At 38.7% G+C, this 25,098-nt stretch overlaps 6 protein-coding genes across 10 annotated transcripts in view; 1 reads left to right on the top strand and 5 right to left on the bottom strand.

Moving 5' to 3' along the window:
• The window catches only part of LOC124412224, a 204,480-nt gene extending 196,572 nt beyond the window's left edge, over positions 1 to 7,908 (bottom strand). Inside the window, exon 1 of the mRNA XM_046891929.1 lies at positions 7,772 to 7,908. The gene's annotated coding sequence lies outside the window, so the exon portion shown is untranslated. The remainder of the gene's footprint in view (positions 1 to 7,771) is intronic.
• Positions 2,306 to 3,441, bottom strand: LOC124412226. The gene is made up of 2 exons (XM_046891934.1): positions 2,961 to 3,441; positions 2,306 to 2,857 (listed from the first exon to the last, which is right to left on the bottom strand). The coding sequence occupies exons 1-2, from the start codon at positions 3,162 to 3,164 to the stop codon at positions 2,630 to 2,632; spliced, it is 432 nt and encodes a 143-aa protein (XP_046747890.1). The 5' UTR covers positions 3,165 to 3,441; the 3' UTR covers positions 2,306 to 2,629.
• On the bottom strand, positions 4,661 to 6,504 carry LOC124412220 (cytochrome P450 9e2-like). Its single transcript, XM_046891922.1, has one exon. The coding sequence runs from the start codon at positions 6,247 to 6,249 to the stop codon at positions 4,705 to 4,707; it is 1,545 nt and encodes a 514-aa protein (XP_046747878.1). The 5' UTR covers positions 6,250 to 6,504; the 3' UTR covers positions 4,661 to 4,704.
• Positions 7,909 to 8,870: 962 nt separating the features above from the next.
• Positions 8,871 to 11,531, top strand: LOC124412219 (alkylated DNA repair protein alkB homolog 8). The gene is made up of 7 exons (XM_046891921.1): positions 8,871 to 9,118; positions 9,224 to 9,455; positions 9,649 to 9,771; positions 9,921 to 10,124; positions 10,201 to 10,586; positions 10,671 to 10,826; positions 10,971 to 11,531. Exons 1-7 carry the CDS (start codon positions 9,023 to 9,025, stop codon positions 11,523 to 11,525), a joined length of 1,752 nt encoding a protein of 583 aa, XP_046747877.1. The 5' UTR covers positions 8,871 to 9,022; the 3' UTR covers positions 11,526 to 11,531.
• Positions 11,532 to 11,669: 138 nt separating this feature from the next.
• On the bottom strand, positions 11,670 to 14,778 carry LOC124412225 (high mobility group protein DSP1-like). Of its 4 annotated transcripts, none has more exons than XM_046891933.1 (4): positions 13,529 to 14,778; positions 12,121 to 12,265; positions 11,834 to 12,023; positions 11,670 to 11,721 (listed from the first exon to the last, which is right to left on the bottom strand). In XM_046891933.1, the coding sequence occupies exons 2-4, from the start codon at positions 12,240 to 12,242 to the stop codon at positions 11,713 to 11,715; spliced, it is 321 nt and encodes a 106-aa protein (XP_046747889.1). In that variant the 5' UTR covers positions 12,243 to 12,265; positions 13,529 to 14,778; the 3' UTR covers positions 11,670 to 11,712. The 4 variants fall into 4 exon arrangements, with proteins under 4 accessions (XP_046747889.1, XP_046747887.1, XP_046747888.1 ...); XM_046891931.1 differs by lacking the exon at positions 13,529 to 14,778 and adding an exon at positions 13,163 to 13,379; XM_046891932.1 differs by lacking the exon at positions 13,529 to 14,778 and adding an exon at positions 13,163 to 13,379 and having other exon boundaries at positions 12,121 to 12,281.
• A 195-nt stretch (positions 14,779 to 14,973) lies between these two features.
• On the bottom strand, positions 14,974 to 23,575 carry LOC124412221 (high mobility group protein DSP1-like). 2 transcript variants are annotated; one of them, XM_046891924.1, is made up of 5 exons: positions 22,705 to 23,575; positions 18,582 to 18,755; positions 16,309 to 16,475; positions 15,923 to 16,097; positions 14,974 to 15,578 (listed from the first exon to the last, which is right to left on the bottom strand). In XM_046891924.1, the coding sequence occupies exons 1-5, from the start codon at positions 23,317 to 23,319 to the stop codon at positions 15,453 to 15,455; spliced, it is 1,257 nt and encodes a 418-aa protein (XP_046747880.1). In that variant the 5' UTR covers positions 23,320 to 23,575; the 3' UTR covers positions 14,974 to 15,452. The 2 variants fall into 2 exon arrangements, with proteins under 2 accessions (XP_046747880.1, XP_046747879.1); XM_046891923.1 differs by having other exon boundaries at positions 18,582 to 18,809.
• Positions 23,576 to 25,098: the final 1,523 nt, after the last annotated feature.

Below are 25,098 nucleotides of genomic sequence, written 5' to 3' on the forward strand. Positions count from 1 at the left end.
TGAAAATTCCTTGTTTCCCGTCATACATACGTATATATATACATACATATATACATGTGTATAAATAATATTACAAGAAAAAAAAAAAAAAAATGGGAAGAAAAAAATTTTAATTGCTAAAATAAAAAAAATAAAAATATTTAATGAGAAAGCGAAGTAAAATAGAAATACGAAGGATGAAGAAAAAAGAGCAAAACTTATGATGAAGAAGAAAAATTCCAGTTATTCCCTAACAATCTAGAATGCGAACAGAATAGGGTGGCCTATTGTAGCTAGACCCTGATCCACGTATACCACTTGATTAATTTAACTAATAAATAAATTATTGTTTTAATTAAAAGAATATTATATTAAGGGAGCTGAATCGGAGCACAGAGCTCGGCTACGCTATAGCTACGACCACTACCTAGGTAGATTAACGCTATTTTGCCGCTGATCTAATTGTTTACTGTCGAGTGTTGCTGTAAACCTAATGGAAAAAGATATAAAAAAAAAGAAAAGAAAAAAAAAAAAGAAAAGAAAACGTATATACCTAATAATATAATATAATATAATATGATATTATATTTTATTTATATATATAATAATCTAACGAAACTGTATTTATTGTAAATAGTCACGATGTTTGCTATGATATAATATATCTGTAACTGGATGGTATCTGCCTGATCTGCGCCCAGCCCTGTGTCCTTCACAATTACACTACACATACATATACCTATAATACATTACATCCGAATGAGTTTATATACTATAAAAATAAATGATTATACGTAAATAATTAAATTTACCGATATGTCAATATATATATATATATATATATACCTGTACTAATTCACGTTGTGTATATACAGAATACACCTGACCGACATAAATATATATATACCATGTAGAGAAGCAGCTACGCGAAAATCGAATATCTATACGTTTTACGCGGTCGAATTCATTATTTATACACGCAATTTTCATTTAGCCCATTAAATAAATATAAAGACAAGCACTTGCCGAAGATCGGTGGCGATTCAGCCCGTTTGCAGTTCGCGGTGAGAAATAAATAATAAAGTAACGAAGAAAAGAGAAGAAAAAATAATTCATTCAGAATTCGAAATTGGGAGAGAGAAAATAATAATTCGTATATATTTCTCATATATTCGTATAAGTTTTAGACATCACGCACGTGTATATTATTACTATTATAATATACGTTGAAAGATTTTGCGTTCCATTTCGAACCTTGTACACATACATACTGATATGTATATATTAGTATATATATATATATAAAAATATATATATATATATACGCACTAGCCACTGCCGACAGGCAGTCGCAGTGCCACGACCCAACCAGCATGTCCAATGATATACTTACAATATATTATTATAAGTATGATATATTAAGTGTTTTCAGAAAATATATGATCTATATATGATAATAAATACATAACGTTTTACATTATTTGCATTATCACTTCTGATTTTAATATAAAACAAGTTAAACCGTGCCTCTGCAAATATAATTAGACATAGCTTATATAACGAAGAAACTATCTACACAGCCGACGATCTATTTAGCTTGAATCTTTTGCACACTCCAACGGCCAGAAAGAGACCCGCCGTCTGTTGTAAATATCAAGAAAAATTAACTCTTTTTCTAATTTGCAAATTTGCTGTTATACTTGCCAGTGCGATCGCTATGAACAGCGCGGACACAGCCACCGTATGGACATTCGATTTGAGGAGAATAAGTGTGCGTTTCAAACAGCCAGACTTGTAAGCCAAATCTTCGGTCATGATAAGGCACTGGAATATTTTTACCTCATTAATCCAAATTCTACGATAATTTTCGCACGTCGGACGATTCGTAAATTCGAAATTTATTCTACCTTGTCAATGGAGGAAGAGCAACAGCTCTGAGGAATTTTCATGTTGTAACGAGCCCAGTCTCTGTACGATCTGATTCCGCAACATTGCAGCTGTAAGTGGTTTGATACTGAATTTCTAGTCATTAAAATCGTGCTATTCTCTATTTTAGTCCAATATTAGCACTTGGCTGAAAGATTTTTAAAAATCCATCGACACTTTTCTGATCTTTCCGAAGAAAAATCCAGTAATTTTCTTAAAGGGGGAGGGGGGGAGGGGATATCCAATTTTTTGTTTTTCGAATGACTAAAAAAGATTTATGTATATAAACACACACAATCATAATCTAGATTTTTTTTAATGGAATTCTTGGTCACATCTTTTTTAGTCGTTTCAAAAATCAAAAACTCGATATTATCAAAATTTCACTACAGTCCCCCCTTAATGCAGATAAATACATATTCCTTGATGCAATTTCGTGTGAATTGTTTAGATTTTCCGTATTTTCGAGCATCGCGTCGATGGACTTTTTGTCGCACGAATCCCTTACGTATCTGTGAGTGTTGTCCCAGGCTTCGGTAACCCAATCTAAAGAATGGTAGTTGACTATTGTGTTAACCATATCTTCGCGTATCCTTCTCATGATTTTATCAAAGAACGAAAAACTCATTATCGCGGAAACGAAGATAACGCACAAAGATGTCACTTGGCACGATATGTACTGTAATTGAGAATGATTCATTAGCAGATTTAGGAACAGAAAATATCACCAGCTTTGTGCCAATCTAATATAGATAATCACAAGACTCACGATGTTTAAAAATCTTCTTCTTTTCTTCACTATGGAAAGAATACCGATAAAAGAAATAACGGCCGTTAACAAACCGACGAAAAGTAGTATCGTTACAAAAAGTCGCTGACCTACAAGCCTGGACATTAATTTCGTGTCAGCCAGCATCCATATCGATATAATGAATGCTGTTATACCTGAAAACTGTGATATGAACCCGATTAAAGTACCTTCAAGATCTGCACCATTGAGAATGTCTGTAACAGTGTGCAGTTTGCATATTGGGACTAGCAATAATCCTGCTTACGAACGTTGCACCGTTTAAGCATAGAAATGAGAATTTGATGCATTTCTTGGGTAGTCGTTTGTAAGAGAATTCGAAATTAGATACGCCGAAGATTTGATCCTTTTTAACGCTCGCCGGTACAGATTCATCGCTCCCGGTAACCTCTTCTTCAATACTTTCTCCGCTCTCCGTTTCATCGTCAGTGACTACCTCTTTGCGTTTCATTATCTGTCCGATGACAGTTCGCTCATTTTCTTCGGCCAAAATAATTCGATTGTCCTTTGCAGAACGCGTAAGGCTGTTTTTCTAAATATTTTATTTAATTTTTTGTTAATCTATGTAGTGAATTTACCAATGATTAATAATACCGTCGATTAACCATTCGTTGGTACATCTGAAGTTTGCTTTTAATTAACTTCAATCATTTGTTTTCCAGTTAATTATTAGTGGGGAACGATTTCACACGATGTCGCAAATTACCGAGTGATTCAGCAAAAACTATCACGACTTTGCTTGTGTATAATCTGGCTGAATGTCACGATCTTTTTTTTTTTATTCTTCAATATACATATAAGAAACGTATGTAATAGTTAACACGTAAGCAACAACAGAGTCGACTAATTGACTCGCCACTTGGCGCTTGAAATATGAAAACAGATTCTGCATGCGGATCAGATTCAACTGTCCAGTTGCGTAACGTCATGCGATGGTCAAGCGTATATCAAGTCTCAAGTATCGGACTGCAGATTTACTCAGAATCAGAGTAAACCGCGAACTCTGGATGATAATCACTTAATATATAAACTAATAAATTGGTATTAGATTAGATACCCGATGTTCAAATATGCACTATTCATCTACTTATAGTATATTTTTTACCAATTCGCCCAAGTATTATTCGATTAACGCAAATGGAAATAAACTCACAAAGCTAAGAATTCAAGCTGCGCATATAACTGCGCATACTTATACACTCTGACGGTAGTAATGACACGGAAAGAGACCTTGGGATGGTGAAGCGTTTGGCTTTCGACTTCTATAAGTTGTATTATTGAAAAAAACAGAATATTAGCTATCGAACACGCAATCTTTGGTGAAAATAATTCGGTAAATCTTGAAAATCAAAATTTTACCAAATTTTACGAAAATTTTTTACATGGTTGTAGGAGTTAAACTTAATTGAATATTATGCTACTTAGAGAAGTTTTTTATACGTATATCTGACTGCTAACTTCAGCTTCTGGTTTCAGTCCAATGACTCTAAATACAATCTTATCAAGAATGTCCACGTCATTTGAATCGATCAAATATTTTTCCCCCACCAAGATATCGGATTATCAATTATAAGACACAATTATTCTGTTATTGTTTTCGTGAAAGACAAAGAAGAGAAGAAATTATTTTAAATCCGTGGCGCCGTATTTATTGTAATATATTACGCAAAGTGTATTTTTTTTTGTATATACAGCAAGGTTGTAGACTTGTTCTTTAACTATAATAAAAACCGGTTCTCAACTTGTAACCATAAAATAAAAACGATAAACAAGAAAATTGAAAAAAACGTTCTGACGCAGTTGCTGTTGGATTATTATAATAATATGCAAACAAAACTTGAGTAGAAAAAGATGAATAAAAGTATAAAATAAAAACACAAATCCAACGATCAATCGCAAAATCTCTTTCACCCTTTGTGAATTCACTGAATCAAACACCTCTCCTCGCGTCGTACACAACACAATTTAACAAATCCATATTTTGTCAAAAATCAACAAGCAACCGGTTTCCTCGATTCCAAATCCAGCCAGAATCCATGCTCGGCTGCCATGGCTGGCGACTTTCTGTTGATGACTAGAGGAACTTGGGTCTTGGAACCGATACAAATGCGGAATTTCCTCAAAAGACAGCAGAGCACGATCTTAGTCTCCATCAGGGCGAACCTGTTTCCAGGACAGTTTCTGGGACCAACACCGAATGGCATATAAGCAAAGGGATTGATGCTTCCCTTGTTTTCCGGACTGAATCTTTCCGGGTCGAACTTCTCAGGGTCAGGGAAATGGTGGGGGTCATGGTGAAGGGCGAATATCGGAATCCAGACTCGAGTCCCAGGCTCAACGAGTACCGGTTTGTCGGTTCCATTCGGCGGCGGCAGTTCAAATTCGAGGTTGCTTAAGCGATCGGTGAATACAGCAGGTGGATAGTAGCGCAATGTTTCATTCAAGACCATATCGAGATACTTGAGTTGGCTAACTTTGTCGTAAGAGAGCTTGCCGCCATCTTCATCGTACGCGGCGTCAATCTCGGCGATCAGTTTGTCCTGAATATCGGAATGAACGGCCAACTGATGACAAGTAAAGGACATCAGCGTCGAAGCAGTGTCGAAACCGGCGAAAAAGAAAATGAAAGCCTGCGCAGTAATTTCATCGATAGACAATTTTTCGTCTCCCTGTTTATGCTTGGCCTGCATCAGTAGATGGATCAGATCCGGCCTGACGATTCCGTCTTTAATTCTCGTCGATATTGTGTCCTTGACTAGATTGCGGAAAAATGTTGCCACTTTGTGCGAAACGAAGGTCTGTCTTAGGAGCCTCATCAACGTGGGACTCCAGGTGAACAAGAACATTTTAACGGCTCGCAGGCCACCAAAGTTTGTGGCGTCTTTACCCATAAGGTAAAACTCGTTCTCCTGATTCTCCAACGAATTAACGCTGATGCCAAACGCGGCTGTGGCTATCACGTCGTTGGTATATCTCGTGAAGAGGCCCTTCATTTCAACGGTAAACGGGCAAGGCTGTTTTTCTAAATAATCAGTAAAGTCGTCAGCGCATTTTGATATCAGTTCGAACATGACGCGCATTTTACTGGAGGTGAATGTCGGGCTAACTATCGACCTCATCTCCTTCCAACGTTCCCCCGTCATGGAGAACAAATTGCCACCGAGAAGAGGATCCATGGACTCATCCACGAAGGGTTTGTGATTGGGAAAGTGATCGAAGTTCTTAACGGTTACCGATTTTATCAATTCGGTATCGCGCAGAACGTAGACGGGATTTGCAAATTCAAATGCACCGGAGTATTGGGCGTTCGGAAATTCCTGGTATAAATCCTGGATGAATTTGGCGAATGATTTTCTCTTCAACACCATCGGCAGCATGTTGCCAAATATGAAGACTGGTTTGCTGTACGGTACATTACGCCTCTTGTAATACGAAAGTACTGTAAAGTTCCTCCACAGATGCGTCCCCAAAAATAAACCAAGTACACCAAGGACAGCCAAGGCCACAGACCACAAACTACTCCACTCCTCTTTCATCTTGGATCAGAATATTATTTCTCCTTCCAAATAAAAATCTCTCACTGCGTGTTACAACAGATTGTTTGAAAAAACAATGTCAGCGTCACTTTTGATCGAACATCAATTCACCAAAATAGTCTAATTCTGTTCCCGACCAAATCTGTCCAAGAGGAAAAGATTCTTTTTTAATACTCTGAAGATGGAAATCGACCTAAAGCGCACCAAACTGGATATAAAATAGCAAAAAATCTTCTGCTTACAGATTACGAATGTCTCGTTCAACTATTGCGTCAATTACATTCTCCACGCAGTATGTCCTCCTCGCTGAGAACGATTCCGCGCTCACTGAATCAATCTTAGCTTTCCTCCGACGTTTTATATCTCCGCTGCGAACGATACTCTCGTCATTTACTACGCCGATTATTTCATCATCATCATATATATATATATATATATGTATATGTAACGATACGGACCGGTTGCTTGTACGTATGACACATTGAGTCGCTACTGCAAACTGTATCTGACTATACTACCCTTGATTGTTATTAATATTCACGTGCAAGTGTTTCAAATCAGACACTTATCAGCGTAATGCAATTACCTAAATCAATCGCTATCAATCCTCTAATTAGCAGAAAATGCGCATCACTTTTGAAATTTCGGTAATACTTTGCTAAAAAAAAATTATTCCTTATGAATTTTAAAATTCCTCCAGAAGGTACGGATATCTCGTTACGTAGTGTTATAGTCACTTTACAGTTTACACCCTGCATCTTCTCCGTACCTACACCGAGTCAGTAGATTCATCTCTATACTGCAACTAGCGAGTCTTCTCAAAACTCATCATTTCCATCCTAGCTTTCGCACAAGTCACTCATAATGCATATAATCGACGCGTATGAACCCTAAGATAGCCAAATAACACCTTGGCTGGGTGTAGAGTAAGTTCCGGTAGCCGCTTATCGAAGACTTGGTCTCCCTCCTCATAAACTTATAAAATAATTGCTCAGTTTTGTGTAACAGTTATATTACCTGGCCAACTTATCACGGCCTTGAAGTGACCTGATTGATTTTAAATTTGATCAAAAAACAAATTAACTATTAGATTAAATAAAAATCTTAGAAGTAAACGACGTAAATAGGACAGAAAAGCCTATTAATATCAATATCACTAAATATCAAATTTTGAAATTGAAGTATTAGGTAATTGGTAAAGGTATGGATGAAAATCATGGCAGTCAGTCTTCACCAACAGAGTAAGATATGATTGATTTTTATTATTATCGAAGCTCACGCAGTAGTGCAGTAAAAATACTGTAGTCAGCGTAATTCTAGAAAAATAATTGACAACTAACTCGGTCGGTAAGGACTGCAAACTATAGCATCCTCCTAGCTACGATAAAATCGTATCTAATTATCACGATCGTATTGGATAAGAGTTGGTGCATCCATGCTCGGAGAAGAAAATAAATCTGTAACGTTGGGACAAGTGATGCATGCACATCGAGAAGAAAAAAAAAGATCGTATGTGACTCACCAATCGCTTAGCGCCTGCACAGCATCAGCTTACTTTTCTCCGTCGTATTCACAGCTGCACTGGATCGTCTTCAAGGCGCTGATTTCTGACTGCGTTGTTGACTGCATTTTAATTCCGACGTCTTTACTCTGCGTGATCGAGAGTTAGACAATTTAATATTTCACTATCAAAGTCACTTTGCACTAATAATTACCCGAATGTTATAACGGTAAACTTGAGAAAAAAAAACAACTGCACATCACAACAAATTCAATTACGACGAGCCTTCGAAAAAAAGAAATCGGAAACAAAAATGTAGATACAATTTAATGGGAAAACGCGAACAAAGGAAGAGAATGAATGGAACGGATTATCGTACCGACGACACATTCGTGTATGAATATCAAAATAAACAACACGCAGCTACACAGCCGTCCGAATGTAATCAAAACAAATGCCTACGCAAGGAAAACCAAATCACGGACATTTGTCTAGAAACCTTGCAAATGTTTTTTGCGGCAGAAGTCGTACTTCATATGCTCTGTATGAAGTGTCTGACCGATATTTACGTGCACTTGCAACGATTAGACCAACTTGATGTAACAATATTCGATTATTTAACATATTAGACAAACCGCAAAATCAAATACGCGGAGACCGAGACGCTGACATCCGAACTCGACACGTTCAAACCTCGTATCTGGAGCTGCAAAATGGCCGCCGTTTCGGTCGCGCTCGGGTTGACTCGGAGTTACTCGGCCGCCTTCGGCCACACATTTTTAACCGCGATATTTTGAATGAAGAAATGTAAGTTCAGAATTAATCGCATCGAACATTTATTAAGAAATTTAGTAAAATTTCATCCACTTCCGTAGCTGAAGGGCAAATACCTAAATATCGTTGTCGTTACGCCGATGCCGATTTGGATAAAGCTTTTTCTCTGATATTTAAAGAAAAATATATGTCTTATACACAACGCCATCTATTTCAGTTTCTCTGGATTCGCTCGTACGCAATTTTGAAAGAGCTCATGATCTACAGTCACACGTATACAAAGACTCAAGCAGAAAGCAAAAATGTGGATCATAACCTTAAAAAATTCAGCTGATTCGTCATCTAACCCTCTCCTGCAACATAACCTCTCTTATTTCTTTACAGATGGAATTACCTATCATTGGTTTTTCAATAAAAATGGCCTGATAAACTATTACTTCTAGTAATTGTTGATCGTTAATATATTGATTTTAAGTGTATTTGACTAATAGTCTGCTAATGAATCCTGCTGTAAAAAATCTGCGAAAGCAGCGAAGAGCACAGCACCGACTTGCTAGGGATATGAATATCAAATGCAGCGATGAACCTACACAGGTCAGTGCTATAATAATTTACAATAACGAGATAAATATCATATCACATCAGAACTTATACTCTCACCTATGTCGTGGTTCACTAAATGTAAGAATTTATTTTCAGTGCCTAATGATTTGCAATGCCGGACTGGTTACAGGCTTGCGGAGAGAGGATGTTGATGGCATCGTTAATAAATTGGTACCATCGTATAATTTGATCATGCCAGTTGGTAAATCGTACTGTTTTTTAAAACTGAGTACTAAGGAACATGCTCAGATTGTATTTGACGCTTTACATGGCAAATTGAAATTTGAGGACAAAAATACGCCACTGTATTTGTCTTTCACCGAAACTGGTATAAATCAAAGGGAGTTCTTTTGTTTGTTTCTTCTCATATCTTTGTTCATACATTTGTATAACGATCATTTGTATAAGTAACATAGAAAACGTTTATGTCGTACGCCACAATTCAGCTTAGCAGAAATGAAATAGATCTAGATTCCGAGTATCTAGTATTTGTGTATAATTAAAAACATTATACTTTGCAGTTCCAACTACGGATGACAATTTGTGGAATAAACCTCTCCCACCAGGATTGAGATTAATCGAAGAATTTATCACTTCGGAGGAAGAAGATTACCTTTTGAAATTTCTCGACTGGACAGAAGCCGGTGAGTTTTAAATATTAGTTTCAACTCATGTCTCATTTATTAAAATATTGTAATAAAATCGAATCTATGCCATAAAGCATGACATTTTACTAAAAACAATTTCTGGATTTCTCAACCTTTGATTCTCATACTCATGTACATTATTCTAGGGACAAATCCCTCTGAATTGAAGCACAGACAAGTCAAGCATTTCGGATACGAGTTTCGATATGACACTAACAAAGTAGACCCTGAAAATCCAATAGCTTCTATTCCAGAGTCATACAAATTTCTGCTAGCTCGCTTCAAGGAACATAATTGTGGAAACTACGATTATGATCAGCTTACAATCAACCATTACTTACCGGGCCAAGGCAAGCTCCTACTACTTTTTTCCAAAGTCGAGTCTCGAGACTGTACAGGGAATAAATTTAACTGGTTTTATTACAGGTATTCCCCCTCACATAGATACACATAGTCCGTTCGAAGATACCATTCTCTCCTTGTCGTTGGGTTCGGCTTGTGTGATGGAATTTAAACGTGGCGAGGAGAAAAGATTGGTATCTCTTCCATCAAGATCGCTACTCGTTATGTCAGGGGAAGCGCGATACGCATGGATCCACGGAATTGTGCCAAGACACAGCGACGTAATCAGAAACAAAGATGGAGCGACGGTTCTGCAAAGGTCAACACGGACCTCTTTCACATTTCGGAAACTTCACAGTGGTGACTGTAGATGTAGTTTCGAAAAATATTGCGATTCTCGAAAAAACTATTCCTCAACTATTATCAATAATACCTTGGCTTCTGATATAGAGAACACATATGTTCATAAGGTAAGGTGTACATCAAGTGCACACTTTTACACCATATGCATACCCATCTTTAAACTATTGTATTTCCTCTTATTTTCATTCCAGGTTTACGAACAGATATCAGACCATTTCAGTGAAACACGACACAAACCCTGGCCCAATGTAACAAAATTTATTGAGTCACTGGACGAAGGAGGATTACTATTGGATGTTGGATGTGGGAATGGAAAATATCTCCACGGAAGACCAGATATCTTTAAGGCAAGCCGCTTCTAATTGACATAAACAAGATTACGCTATTCTTTCATAATCTTGTGACTATTCCGTATTTACCATATACGATTATGTATACTTGCATCGAACTAAAGCAGATATCTTCGTCTCATTTAATATCTTCGACTACAGGTAGGTTGTGACCGCAGTTTTGGATTGACTGATGTTTGCCATGGTAGAGGATTCGAAGTATTACTGGCAGACTGTTTGCATATTCCATACAAAAACGATTCGTTGGATGCTGTGATCAGTATAGCAGTTATTCACCATCTTTCCACGATCGACAGAAGAAAGCAAGCCATTTCCGAAATAATAAGAGTGTTAAAACCCGGAGGACATTGTTTAATCTATGTTTGGGCAAAGGAACAAAAAAAGAATTCCGTAGCATCTACATACTTGAAAAGTCGCACAAATGAACATAACAAGCTTTTAAATGATTTGGGGGAAACTGTGACTATCAAGGGAGGTGCAATTCTTCCTGTACACGAAAACCGTACGGAATTCACACATTCAGATATGCTCGTTCCATGGAAGAGAAAAGGTGGTGGTAATTTCCTTCGATTCTACCACGTATTTGAAGAAGGTGAATTGACCAATTTGTGTTCAGAATTCCCCAACGTTTTAATCACGAATACTTATTACGATCAAGGCAATTGGTGTATAATTCTAGAAAAAGTAAAAAGATGACCAGCAATCAATTTGTCTGGTATCTATGGAAACTACTCATGTAAACTAGAGAAATTCTGCTTAAAATGTACATAAATAACATCAAATTTCATGTATCAGTAAAAAATGTGTGACTATCTTCATTAGTATTACCGAATTCGTTTTTGTCTGCAAAACTTGACTGCCAGCAATTATTGTTATATAATTCTCACAATAGCTGAAAAGTTTAAATAAAATGTATTTCAAGATCATATAGGCTAGGTGGTAATTAAAATTTTCAATTTTAAAAACTTTACAGCAAAAATGATTGATACATTATTCGTACATACCCGTTCGTGCTGACCACCGAGGAAAGTAGACTGTTCATTTACTGCCATTTCTTTGTACCTAGATCGCGTTTCGTTGTCAAAATTATTCCACATTTTTGTCAATTCTTTCATGATATCATTCCTCTCCCATTGTGGATGGTCCTTACTGATGTTGTGCCGTTCAATATTGCAAAAGTAAAAGAAACCTAGCCTGCAATACAGTCAGATGATATTATAGATAATATTAGATAAAAATATAACTGTAACACTAAATATTATACTGATTGTTAAAACGTGAGATCGTGTACCAGGTTGTGTCCGGTGCACCGTCATCTTCAATATCCGGATATACTTCTTCACTATCCTCCTCCACCACATTGGCGTCTTTGCCTTCTTCCTGCGAGACAGAAGTTTGTTTCTTTTCCTCCATCACCAAAGTCCAGAAGTTCGTGACTGTGTATTCAAACAATTGATATTTCAATTGAGGAAATAAGTAATATGTAGTAATATGAATTTATACTTTTTTCACTCCTCTAACTAATGTTAAACGATAGATTGAAACTTGCCCAAAGCCAGGAAGATTAATTAATAATTGATGTTTTACTCCGCGCTGTTGGTCACGAAAATTTTTACGATATGAAGATAAGATAACTATCCCACCTATCGGCATCATGCACTGCTGCTGTGATCAATCAACTACATTTACGAAAGCGTATTTTTCAGATAATCCCGCAACATTTCAGCGAAAAGCAAGGTCAAAAAACTTGATCAATATTTCTGCTTCGTTTTTTCGTATAATTAATTAATCGACTCCCCGACCCGTAATCAGATCAGCAGTCTTGCGTCTCTCTCGCATTCCCATGCTGTTGTCTAGCTTCGTCTCTTTCGCAATCTTGATTGTCAGCACTCATTAATGGAATGGAGCCTAAGAAATACTTTCTTGTCGTTTCTATCGCAGTCTCAGTAAACCAGATTTCATTCAATGCAGAAGTCAATGAAATCAGGAAGATTTCAATCACAAATCACGACGAACAGAACGAATTAAAGTATTACTACAGTTGAGTAATAGAAATGCAAAAATACTCGGAAAGAGTTCGAGTATAAATCTAGACTGGCGAAAGCAATTGTGTGAATTACATTGTGGATGGGACTCAAAGAATTAGCTACAAAAGCAATGAATTTCTGGTAATACAGCATGGAGGGCACAAGAATGAATAAATGTGGAGACGTGTGCAGATCCGCTCAAAATCAATTACAAATATCTTTGGACATTCTTTGCATTCGAGGTGCTGAAATTCGATTATTCAAGAGTAACAAAAGACACCAATCAAGTGCATCAATAGCACTTACAATATTTCTATAAATATGATCGTCGACCAAAATTGAACCCTCTGTAATTTTATCGTGTAACGTCGACAACTCGATATTATGTCTCAGTCGTCTCAGTGAGCCAGCCGACACGAAGCAACCATTTTGTTACGCTTCGGCGATGTTTCGGATCGCGTCAATAATTGCTACTTTTCTCTACCTCGCGTAGACGTTGATAATTTCAATAGATACCCACTGGGTGATAGATTACGATACGGTTTTTGGAAAAAATAATTTTATAAACCCTGCGAATAAATAAATTGAATCCAGCCGAGCCCTCGCCTTACGAGCTGCATGACGTCACGTCATTTTTTGGAGATTATATAAAGGAAAATAGTAAAAAATTACCTCGTTGAACCGGTGTTTTATATCGATTCAAGCTCGTTGAATACCCGAAAACGTTTCAACCACGTTACGTTTAATGTTGAAATGACTTTGTTAGTTCACATGAATCTCCAATGATAATGTTCTCACACTTACTTCGCATACTGACCAAGTCTAACACATTGATTTCGCTCGTTTTAACGACGCTCAAAACAAAATACGTTCGACATATTTTTCCTATTGCTCTGCTATTGCGCACAATAATTCGCAGCCTAGTTCTCGTATCGGGACAATACTTCCGAAGACGGTTAAGTAAGAGCAAGTTTGGCTACGAATTAAATTACCAATAATAATATAGTCTAATACGAGTACAGATTATTTTACATATTTTTTGAAAAGTTTATTTATCCCTAAGAGATATACAAAACAAACATTTTCCTTTGTAACTATTACAATTCCCTAAAATAACACAGAGAATTCATCTGTCATGAGTTTCAATATTTGTTTTTATTATTATCTCCATCAAATGGATGTATTCATTTTTATTTTATTTTTTTGACTTTTATCATTTTTTTTTTTTTGTATCAGTACAATTCATTTTTAACCAGCTATGTTAAAATTATGCACATCTGCAAATCAGTATTAAAATATTACAATTTCATATTTTACAGTATTCGTCCTCTAGCTCCCTCTATAACAGGTTTTCCTCTTTTTGTCGGTTTTCTTTCATGTAATAATACAATTATTCATTGTGTGACAGTGTGCAGGGGAGAATGAAGAGTTACGTTGTGTAAGTGGCGGCTAAAACTGCGGCTGAGCCAAGAAGTCAAGGTGCGAAGTTTAGTTACTCAGTCTGTTGCGGTCGCAATACTGTGAAAACAAAAGATTGATTTCTTTCTTGCCACTGTGCAGATAATATTTTTTTAAACGATCGGCGTCACACTCTTCTAACGCACAATCATAGTCAAATAAATGGCCAAGGGTCACAAGGTTCTTCAGCTCTTGTTTATCACGTACACGTCCGGTACGATATAACAGCAATATATGCCCTGTTTAGTTTTGGCTCAAATCTCAATAATTGGGATCTGTACATAGTAGGATCTAGGAATGTTAACATTACGAGAAAACCATAATAATTTATTATAATACAGCCTCCTGTACACCATGTGACTCAAGGCAGTACAAAACAACACACTATGTACCTCGCTTTCTCTAACGCATTGTAATTACACGCATGAAAATGATTTAGAAAAAAAAAATATGTATATAAGACCAAAGGAAAAAAAAACGAAATAGAAAATAAATGAACGAACGAACGAACGTCGAAAACGATAATAATAATAGTGGTAATCAATATTTTTTAATGTAAACTTGGTTTTGTTTTATTGATGAAAAATGAATATAAGAGGGAGGATGTAATGGTAAGGACAGGGACCGATTACAAGGCAGCATTTTTTTTAACACGATGCTTAATTACAAATTTTTCAGAATTATTGTTATTTGTTACAACTTTAGTAAAAAGAAAATAATAAGATTTTACTTATTAATGTTGCGAGTAGAGCAGTAGATTGGCGGTGGTTCTCTCAAGTCCCTGTACCCTCCAATCGAACGGGCTATTGATAAGGTAATAAGGTAATCTTTTCGTTCCTCTATCCTATACCACTTTACATGTTTTATGTACTATCAATATGTTAAAATACAAATGTCACTCATACAATCTCCGCTCGCATCACTCATACATACAATTTTTAAAATAATTATCATAATCGCGGTATTTTTAATTATTATTATTGTAAATAATCGGGGGAGGGGGATGGTGGTTAGTTATTTGTTCTCCTAGTGGTGTAAGTACGCTCACGCTAAGGTCAATGGTATGTACAGTAGGTGAGGTATGCTTGGGGATATATCAAGGACACGGGGTGGTGGACCAGAGTTTCAACTGTGTCCGTTATTCGTCATCCTCTTCACCATCTTCCTCCTCCGCATCCTCCTCGCTGTCGTGTTTCACAGCGATTGCAGGGGCTCCGACGCCAGGTCCCCCGGTCTTCAGTTTCTTTTTGTACGCAGTCATTTCCTGAAAATATACAGTCGATAATGATCTCTAGTTCTTCGTTGGTTATTTTCACTGGTTTGTGAGTGGCTAAACGATACCAATCGAACCCACACTCATGAAAATGGAAAGAACTGGTAGAAAAACCTATCTTGTCAAATATAGTAGCAGTAGTAGTTGCAAACAGTACTAAGAGGGGATTTTTCTCCTGTAGAAGATTTCAAGATACGTCTATTTTATTTTGATCACAATACGTTTGTTGCCGTTGTTCATCTAATTGCTGGATAAATACACAAGACTCTAGAGACGACGAGACTATCTCGTAATGCGTCAAAGTGAATGAATATTTATACAATGCTTCCACATACCCTTTCATATCGAGCCTTATCCTTCTCTGCCATGGCTTCGTACTTAGATTTCGTTTCAGGCTCTGCGTCAGACCACTTCTTTCCTAGCTCCTTTGCAATATCTCCAACTCCATATTCCGGATTCAATGACTTGACCTTACCACGCTCGTCATTACAGAACCAGAAAAAGGCCGACCTGTGTACCAGGATCAGTATGATAACGTAAAATTTGGTGACAAACGTCATCGATTGAAGATGATGCAATTATTTCAACGAATCTAATCCGAATAATTCAAGTCTGTGCGACTAGAATGTCGTGTTCTCATTGAAATGAAAAAAAAAAAAAAATTAAAGAAACACATATTCGTCATTATAGGATAAGGGAAGGAAATATAATCGCGACTTACAATGATCTCTTGGGTGCATTTGGATCTTTGATGTGCTTGCGTTTCTTGCCTCTGCCTGTTTTATTCTCACCCTTGGGTGGAGTGTAATTCTGCATCTCAGCATCATACCTCTTCTTATCTTTCTCAGCCATTTCGTGGAAGCGTTTCTTCTCCTTATCCGACATAGTCTGAAAATTATCATTACCGTATGAATGAAGAGTGCGGTAAGATATATAAAAAAAAAAAAAAGAAACAAGAAAAAACTATGGCGAAGTATCGGGCCGATAGATACGCAGTACTGGGAAATTCCTGCACCTGCGTCAACAACGTAACACAGCTGGCTGTTCAGAAGCTGCACCAGCACAATGATTGCAAATATTTCTTAAGTTAAAAATGACACGCCGTCGGTCCAAGGAAGTCTGCTCAAATCAAATCCGAGTGTCGTCACATGATTCCGCGCTCTGTTGAATTCATTGCGGAAAAAAATGACGAATAATACCGTTCGTTGAAACAAAATGTAAAAATGAAAAGGAATAGCTGGAATCAAAGGTATTCATATCTACGAACAGCCAGCAATTGTTATCTATAGATGTTTGTGAGTTGATACTTTGATAGTCAGCAATTGAAAACTGAGTATATCCAACGACGTCGCTATAATCTATCAGACTGATGACTAGATCCGCGAAGGTGGCCACAACAGTATGAGTCATATTGTGATTTAACAATGAATTGAAAGTGATGTATACAACGATCTCGTAAGCACACGTCAACCAATTATCCATGAATTGGAAATAAATCATCAGGTGAACATATTTCTCGACGAATTGAAGTGATTTAAACACAATATATATGTATATATGAGCTACTTGTATCAAAGTGAAGGTATATATATATTCCCGCATATACTATATACATGTATATTCGGCAAATTTCAAGAATCTATACGTGTGGAGAAACTGCGCGGGCGCGTGCGACGTTAGACCTCCTCCTATACCTATAACCCAGCCAGCCAGCCAGCGAACCAGCCAGCCAACCAACCAACCAGCCAACCAACCAGCCAGCCTGGCCAGCCTTTCTCCGCGTCTCAGCTAAAATCCATAAATATAATAATCTATTTAACCGAAATAAAGAATGGATATGAATGAGCTTAGCAGGGCTAAATAATCCGGTTTAATCAGTACCGATACAATTATCGGTATAAAAATTCTGCTGTCATCGAAAATATAGCGTTATTAATACACCAATATATTGAAAGCGGCATTATGTCTTTTAGCCTGTTACGTAGGAAAGGCGGCGGTATAAAATCAAGGTGCGGAGCCGTGGAGGATGTGGAATGGTCGGGGGAGTGAATGCCGGCCGGGGAAAGACGGGGGGAAAGGGAAAGGGGACCAGGAACGAGCGGGAAGCGAGGGGAAAACGGAGGAAGAGGGAAAAGAGGGAAGCCGAGGGGTCGAAGTTGGTCGATAGTTGGGGGCAACGGCAACGTCTATGGCGTCCGAGAGCAGCCCCAAGCCGAACCACCTCTCGCCGTTTTACCGTTTTCCATCGACAAAGAAGTTTAATTTCGTGATTTTTACAGTGGGACTAAAATTTGATTGCAAACACCGAAGCAGAATAATTCGGCCAATCTATACTTCATCTCGTTTTCGATTAATAAATTGACAAATAATTGCAACTTTGATTACACTTCTTCGTTCGTACGCCCATTTATAGAATTTTCAGCTCAGAGTCGGACAACAGTTACATGTACAAATACATTTGATGACGTGCCATTGATTAGATTGGAGGGAAAGGGGAAAAATTAAAAATAAAAACTTCCATCAGCCGTACTATGGGCCTCGACTCGTTCGTTAATTGGCTCAAACGAAATTAAACGAAGAATATTCTGACGATTAGTTCTAGTACTCTAGTGCACGCGATCGCATATGATTATCGTAAATTTGCCACTGGTGAGCCCCTTATACAGATTTTAACGATGGTGCTCAAAATTCAAGATAATTCGGTGCAAAGACTTTATGAACGGAGCAAAAAGAAGGAGGAAAAACGAACTAGAATGTGAACTAGAAACAAATCTAAATAATCTTACGAAAAAGCAGGTGTTACTTGAACGTTCTATCAATTTTTACAGTCACACGCAAGATGCGCACGAGGTACGGAAAATTGATGTAGCAAAAACACATTTTATTTTATGATGAGTACCTTATAAGTAAGGCATCAATACCGAGTGTTCGGGTGATTTAATGAACCAAATCGATTATTGAAAGAAATAAGGAGGCATAAATGATAGGACTCACCTTCCACCTGAGAGCACACTTTTTGGAAAATTCCTGGAACACGATGTTTTCTTCGGGATGTTTCTTCTTGTGCTCCTGGCGACAAGTCTGTACGAAGAACGCGTACGCAGTCATTCGCCCCCTCGGCTTAGCATCAGCTGCCTTTCCTCTCGGCATTTTTCCTCGCTGTAAGCCCTGCGCGTGATTTTGCAGATTATTTTGCTGTTGTGGTAGCTGCTGTATCTGATGCTGTAAGCAAGGATACCATGCATTTCTTGGATTCGACAATTTATGTTAACGTTGCAGTATAGCGCCTACTCTGCATTCAACGTTCGTAAATTTATTTTCATACGCATCGATATAATCGAAACTTTGCACGAAAATAAATTTTCCTTTCATTCTTTTTTCATTTTATTTATATATATATATATATTTTTTTTTTTGACTCCTTTTGCAAACTTTTACCTCTCGCATACACACGCGAGATTCGTCAAGTAATTGAAACCCTGACGACTATTTTCAGCCTATCCAAGGAACTGGGAGAGGGGAGTGAATAATAATCAATTTGAAAATGTATCAGCTACACTCCGGTATGCACGGTTACAAGTATTCAAAACACAACTGTTGTTCCTGCTGTTCAAAAAGCATCGCACCGCCGTGTTTCAGTTTAATATAAGTCGGACTAGTGCAGTCTGCAAAATGCTTACACGAGCTAAAAAGAGATTGGCAAATACTGCAGAAAATAAAAGGAAATATAATACGTGAATGCCTACCGTGCCAGAAGAGTATTAAAAAAAAAAAAAAAAAAAAAAACACGAAAAAAAATAACTTCAAAAACCGTAAGCACGCGAATAACCGTGATGGTAGAGAAGAGGGGATCAAAATCTTATCCGTAATCATCAACGCTAGAAATAATACCTCCTAGAAGTGGATAACCAACATGTATTATAACACTCGTCATAATTATATAATATAAAAATAAGGAATAAAAAAAAAACCAAAGCTAATTTTTCGTCACACCTTCAAAGTTCAGTTTTCAATTTCCTTCCACCGCGATGTTTAATTCGAAGACAGTAAGCACGTACATTAACGCACGTATATATATGCTCTGCGTGATCATAAATTATTGTTCCAAGTAGAAATATACGAGTGTCGAGAATAATCGGAAAATGTAGGGAAAAGTAAATGAAATTTCTAAACTAAAGGCGACGACAAGTTAAACAAAGATCCTGGAATAAACGCAATGATAAATATTTTCGAACGGAGGATAATAAGTTCGTTGAACCATTTATTGATTTGTTTATTCATTCTCATTCTCTCGCATTTCACCATAAGCTAATAATACGTTGGATAAATGCGTACGTTTTATGCCATATTATAGGTGTACGGACACGTTTTCTAATAACCACTGTGCGCTTGTTTAACTTTAGGCGTTGGTTTTTCAACAGATGTATTGCGTGTACCCTGATCGTTACGTCATCGCTCGACACGTTGCATATTTATATTAATCGTTTCTTCGATGATATGTGCCGAACAAAAAAAAAAAAAAAAAAAAAAAAAAGAAGAGATTATTAATACACATATACATTTTAGACGTGGACATAATAACGCTTGCGTTCTAAATTATCCCGCTTATTGTGTTTTCACGTCATTAATATCATTTTTATCTGTTCTTCACCGGTTTATTCGAAGACATCTCGAAATTATTTATATCATCATCAAAAGTTGTTCTACACCGAGTACATGTGTAAGAAATCATTGCGTAATACACACATACATATATATATTTATAAATATAATGCATATGCGTCAGGCATCGCATGTAGGCATTATACGTATCGCACAGGCGTGTGTGTATTAATTAAGATTCTGTGGATGATTTCTATTCACTCGTTTCGTAGAAACTAGAATAGTGATAATATTTACTGAAAATATTGACCGTTCATTCGTAATGTACGGCAAAGACAGTACACACAAGACAACGCTCGGTACAAGCTATCAAATAACACCAGGGTGTCACGATACATACGTTCATCAAGTAAGTAAGGTTGATCTACTCGACGCGCGATACGTCACTGTTGCTACGTAAACAGATTAATAATCCCTAAATTCCGAAATAAAATCCTCAAAATTCCGTCAATGGTATTTCGAGAAAGAAACACTCCCCGTTATTTTATTTTCGTAAAATTGTTAGGGTAAATTTTTAGAAATAAATTGTGAAATCATTCCTCAAACAGACATGACACGGCAAGTGGGTAAAATTAAACTTCTCTAACCGTAGACGGGGTAAACATGAGTAAGATTATTTGGCTAGATAATATAAAAAGAACGAGCATCTAAAAATGGACTCGTAATAAAGACACTCAACTCGAGAATCAAGCAAACAGTACTAATCGACTAAAAATTAAACAATCAGAATTAATGATCAGCACCGCGACTTCGTCGAACTAAAATTGTTCAATCTGCCGAAGTGTAATTATTAATTTTCATTCATATTTCGTTATAACCGCAAAGTTCTTAATTTTCACATTCTACCATCCCGTACCGCTATTTATTGCTGTTACGTCAAAAATTTTCTAGCAACCGGAATGCCTGCGCGTCCATGATGCAATTCTCGTTTACTCTACCCTTCTCTCTCTCTCTCTCTCACGCTCTCACGCTCTCACGCTCTCTCGCTCACTCTCGCTCGTCATTTCTCTCCATCCTCGTCTTTCTCGTGTATCTGGCTTGACCCCGGCGTGGATAGGTCGGAGTAAGATTTAAAAAGAAAGAAATGCCGTATAAAACAAAGCCTCTCGCGAAGAAGCATTAACAATAATATTATAACAATAAAATTTTTCCACCATTTATTTCTTACATTTGTTCGTTATTCGTATTCGAATCTTAATTTGTTCTTTTCTAATTTTCTTCATGCACGCATAAATCACACCAGTCATGACGCGAAACGAGCCAAGCTGCTATTGATCAAAGCATTACCGCCGCGTCCGCACACAACAGTCTGCGGAACGCTTGGAAAATAACGATCAATTTCTATATAATCTTTATAAAAGTCATATAGTCTTCGAACGATGTATGAAATTGAAAGAATATTGGAAAGAATTACTGTTCGACTCTCGGTTTGAATCGTAGTAGCCGAAGAAACAAAGAAAATTAAATATAAATGAGTACAACTGTATTAATAGGACGATTTATCAATTCAGCATCGGGTCAATAAACTTTACCCCGCCCAAAGGATAGAGAAGAATAATCAATTCGAGATAAATCCGCGAGTGATATTTCTCAAGCCAATAACTGCAATACATAAATATCCATTTAGCTGAGGGTATAGTGTATAACAAATTATCTCCCAACGTAGAAGTAAATCGCTAACACATGTTCTTAATAATTCTACAAAAGCTGCGAAATGGACGAACGTTGCAAAGTTCGCACCGAAGACACACCCGAGGCACGACGAGACTTGAATACTTTCAACAAAAGAGAATCAGAATAAAAAAATTAAAAATAAAAACAATTTTCACTTCCCGCAAGCGGTTCTACAGCTACTAGCCCGCGGGCGACAAAATTTTATGGCTACGCCTTACAACTTGATGGGGCAAAATGGACGATGTAGAAAAGAGAAAAAGAAACTGAAAGAAAAAAATCTACCGTCTACCGCCGCCATTGCTAGACCTCCGCAATGCAAGAAAAAGAAAAGCAACAACGTCGTCCTAGAATAACAACGAGAATATTAAGAAAGACACGTCGAATTAAAGGAAAGAATAATATCGAAACGCATAACACGGCAGATACGAAATAGCAAGTAGACAAACCAGAAGTGGAATTTTCTCCTTTTCAACGACCGCGTTTACCCGCCTCTGTACATAAATAAGACGTAAAATAGTGAAGCTGTGATGACGGCGTGCCGAAAGAATTGACATTGAACATGTACAAACGCAACGTCGTTAGTCGTCGTCGTCGTCGTCGTCACGGTTGACGGAATGAAACAAGGGTGTTGTTGGGAGAGAGGCTTAATTTGCAAGAAGAAGAACAGTTGAATGTAAAATAATAAGAGAAAAAAAAAGAAAAAAAAAGAAATAAAAGCTTGGAAGAAATGCGATAAACGATAATGAATATGGGGGTGTTGTTCGTTCGATCGGTAACATACCGGGGACATAATGGGGGGCGTGGAAGCTTGCGTAGTAATAGGCGATAGGTGTTGCTGTTGCTGCTGCTGTTGAAGCTGTTGTTGATGAAGATTATTTTGCGATGCCTCCATAACGCTGCCTGGATACCACCACTGAACACTGGGGGGTGCCCCGGGTCCGCCGGCACCTCCACCAGCACCCCCAAGCCTGTAATCGTAACCCCCCCGCATGCAGGATCCGACAGGCGCCGACGTCGAAACGGTCGACTGAGTGCCGGTAGTTGCCGGATTTTGGAAGCTGGAGGCCATCTTGTACGAGAAAAGTTGCTGAGTGGCGGCAACCGCCGCCGTACTTCTAACGATGTCCTGATGATGCTGGGATAACTGTTGCTGTTGCTGCTGTTGTTGTTGCTGTTGCTGCTGCTGCTGCTGTTGTTGCTGCTGCTGCTGCTGTTGCTGTTGCTGCTGTTGCTGGTTGATCAAGTGCTGGTGGTGTTGCTGCATGGTTTGCTGCTGTTGTTCGGCCGATACGGCGTTCAGGCCGCCGGGCCACCATACCGGTCCACCGGATCCATCCTCTCGCGCACCCGGGGACGCCGTGCCCCATCCACCGCCGACGCGGTGGTGTTCCGACATGTCACACACGTCCGTCTGTCACTTTATCTCCGGCGTTTGGGGAATTGCACACACACGAGAGATACACGGCTCACACGCACACACTCTCTCTCCTCCTCGTCGTCGTCGTCGTCGTTGTCGTCGTTGTCGTCGTCCTCGTCGTGTACGCCACGCAAGGCAAAGGCAACGCGGACGGACACGCACGCACGCACGCACGCTCACTCACTCACTCACTCACGCGCCCCTACACGCACTCATTCGTACGTCGAGCGAGGACCGCGCGCGCGCCTACCAAACGTATATATATATATATATATACAGTATCCCTCCTGTGTTCTCTGTCTCTCTTTCTCTCTCTCCCACTCTCACACGATAATGTATTTCACGTATCTCTGTGTGCGCGAGCGTATGTATCTAACCCTCTACGTCCGTGTGCGTCTCGAGTCCGGCTTCCTTGTGTGTCCGTGTTGTATGCGCGCGCGCGCGCTTCTCTGCAAATATGTATATATGTAACGCGCGTGTGTCTGTATGTGTGTGTGTGTGTATGTATATATATATATTTATATATTATAGATATACATATATATATACATGAACGTATGTATTTTACAACGTTTCTTCTCCCTCTGTACAACAACGCCTCGTCGTGTCCCTGTGTGCGTAGTACGTATGTACGTTATTACGGGCAAAGGTATATAGCGTCTATGCCAAGGCACACACTGTCACACTGCGAAAGAACGAACGAACGAGGGAACAACGTTTCGTCGACGGCGTCTGACCGCTGCTGCCTCGTTATTCGTCCACTGTGTCCCGCGCACGACAAAACACACCAAATGGGTTACAACACAGGGCTGTGAAGGAGAAAGAAATTCACCCTTTACTTCGCACACCGGGTTTCGGAAACTTGTATTATAATATATACGTGAATTATGTGTATATTATATATATATATACATTTCTGTGTGTGTATATATGTATATTAACACACACACACACAGGCGCACACACACGCAGACGAGGTACAGAATTTTTTTTCACAAGTGTAAACAACGGTTACCGAAGATGGAAGGATGATAGAAGAATAGATGTAGAAACTTGGAACACACTTCGTAGACTTTTCACCTTTGGGTACGGAAAAACGCCGACTGGTTGTTAAACCGGTAAACGCGAACGGAAACGAAACGGAAACTAAAAACCAAAACGTGAAACTAAGCAACGCCGATCTGGGCGAGTAACACGCGTTCGCGTCTAACCCCTCTGCACACACACTATGTGGTTATATATCGATATATCGTTGGTTTTTGGTTGGTTAAAGGCGGCGAATCCGGCGGTGGCGGCGACGGTTACGCGTTCGACGCGCGATACCACGTAGGTAGAGGAAGAGAAGGTAGAGAGGACGAAGGTACGTTACTTGGGATGCGGTCTACTCGACGCTACGCTTGCCGTTCGTTAGGTCCGCGTTCGGTGGGAAGGAGAGGTAGGGGCGGCTAAGGGGAACGAGGGGAGTGTCCGGAGCGGAGAGGGGGGCATCGCCGCCGTTCTCTAGCGCTCTCTCACTCTCTCTCTCCTTCTCTCTCTCGCTCGGTCGAACGACGGGATGGCTGTCTCTCTCTTTCTCTCTCTCTCTCCCGCTCCCAGCGCGCCTGCCCTCTCTCGCCGGCTCGGTCTATACTCAGCCGCCACGCCGCCACCTCCTCCTCCTCCTCCACCTTCTCTCCCCCTGCGCTCCTCCTCATCCTCTAGCCTCCGACGCCGCCTCGCCGAACAACTACGTACACAACTAAACGTACACGTACACGT

This window comes from Diprion similis, chromosome 11 (genome assembly GCF_021155765.1).
Source record: "Diprion similis isolate iyDipSimi1 chromosome 11, iyDipSimi1.1, whole genome shotgun sequence".
NCBI classification, from domain to species: Eukaryota; Metazoa; Arthropoda; class Insecta; order Hymenoptera; family Diprionidae; genus Diprion; species Diprion similis.

Bases quoted from the DNA above. Each gene is read 5' to 3' on its own strand.
- LOC124412226 (XM_046891934.1), bottom strand. From the start codon at position 3,164: ATGAAACGCAAAGAGGTAGTCACTGACGATGAAACGGAGAGCGGAGAA. The intron at 2,858-2,960 runs GTAAGCAGGATT...TTCATATCACAG, and splicing joins GCTTAAACGGTGCAACGTTC to TTTTCAGGTATAACAGCATT.
- LOC124412225 (XM_046891930.1), bottom strand. The intron at 12,024-12,120 runs GTACACGATCTC...ACTGTATTGCAG, and splicing joins GGTGCACCGGACACAACCTG to GCTAGGTTTCTTTTACTTTT.
- LOC124412221 (XM_046891923.1), bottom strand. From the start codon at position 23,319: ATGTCGGAACACCACCGCGTCGGCGGTGGATGGGGCACGGCGTCCCCG. The intron at 18,810-22,704 runs GTATGTTACCGA...CCTTGCTTACAG, and splicing joins CGCCCCCCATTATGTCCCCG to CATCAGATACAGCAGCTACC. The intron at 16,476-18,581 runs GTGAGTCCTATC...GATAATTTTCAG, and splicing joins AGTGTGCTCTCAGGTGGAAG to ACTATGTCGGATAAGGAGAA.
- LOC124412220 (XM_046891922.1), bottom strand. From the start codon at position 6,249: ATGAAAGAGGAGTGGAGTAGTTTGTGGTCTGTGGCCTTGGCTGTCCTT.
- LOC124412219 (XM_046891921.1), top strand. From the start codon at position 9,023: ATGAATCCTGCTGTAAAAAATCTGCGAAAGCAGCGAAGAGCACAGCAC. The intron at 9,772-9,920 runs GTGAGTTTTAAA...ACATTATTCTAG, and splicing joins TCTCGACTGGACAGAAGCCG to GGACAAATCCCTCTGAATTG. The intron at 10,587-10,670 runs GTAAGGTGTACA...TTTTCATTCCAG, and splicing joins AGAACACATATGTTCATAAG to GTTTACGAACAGATATCAGA.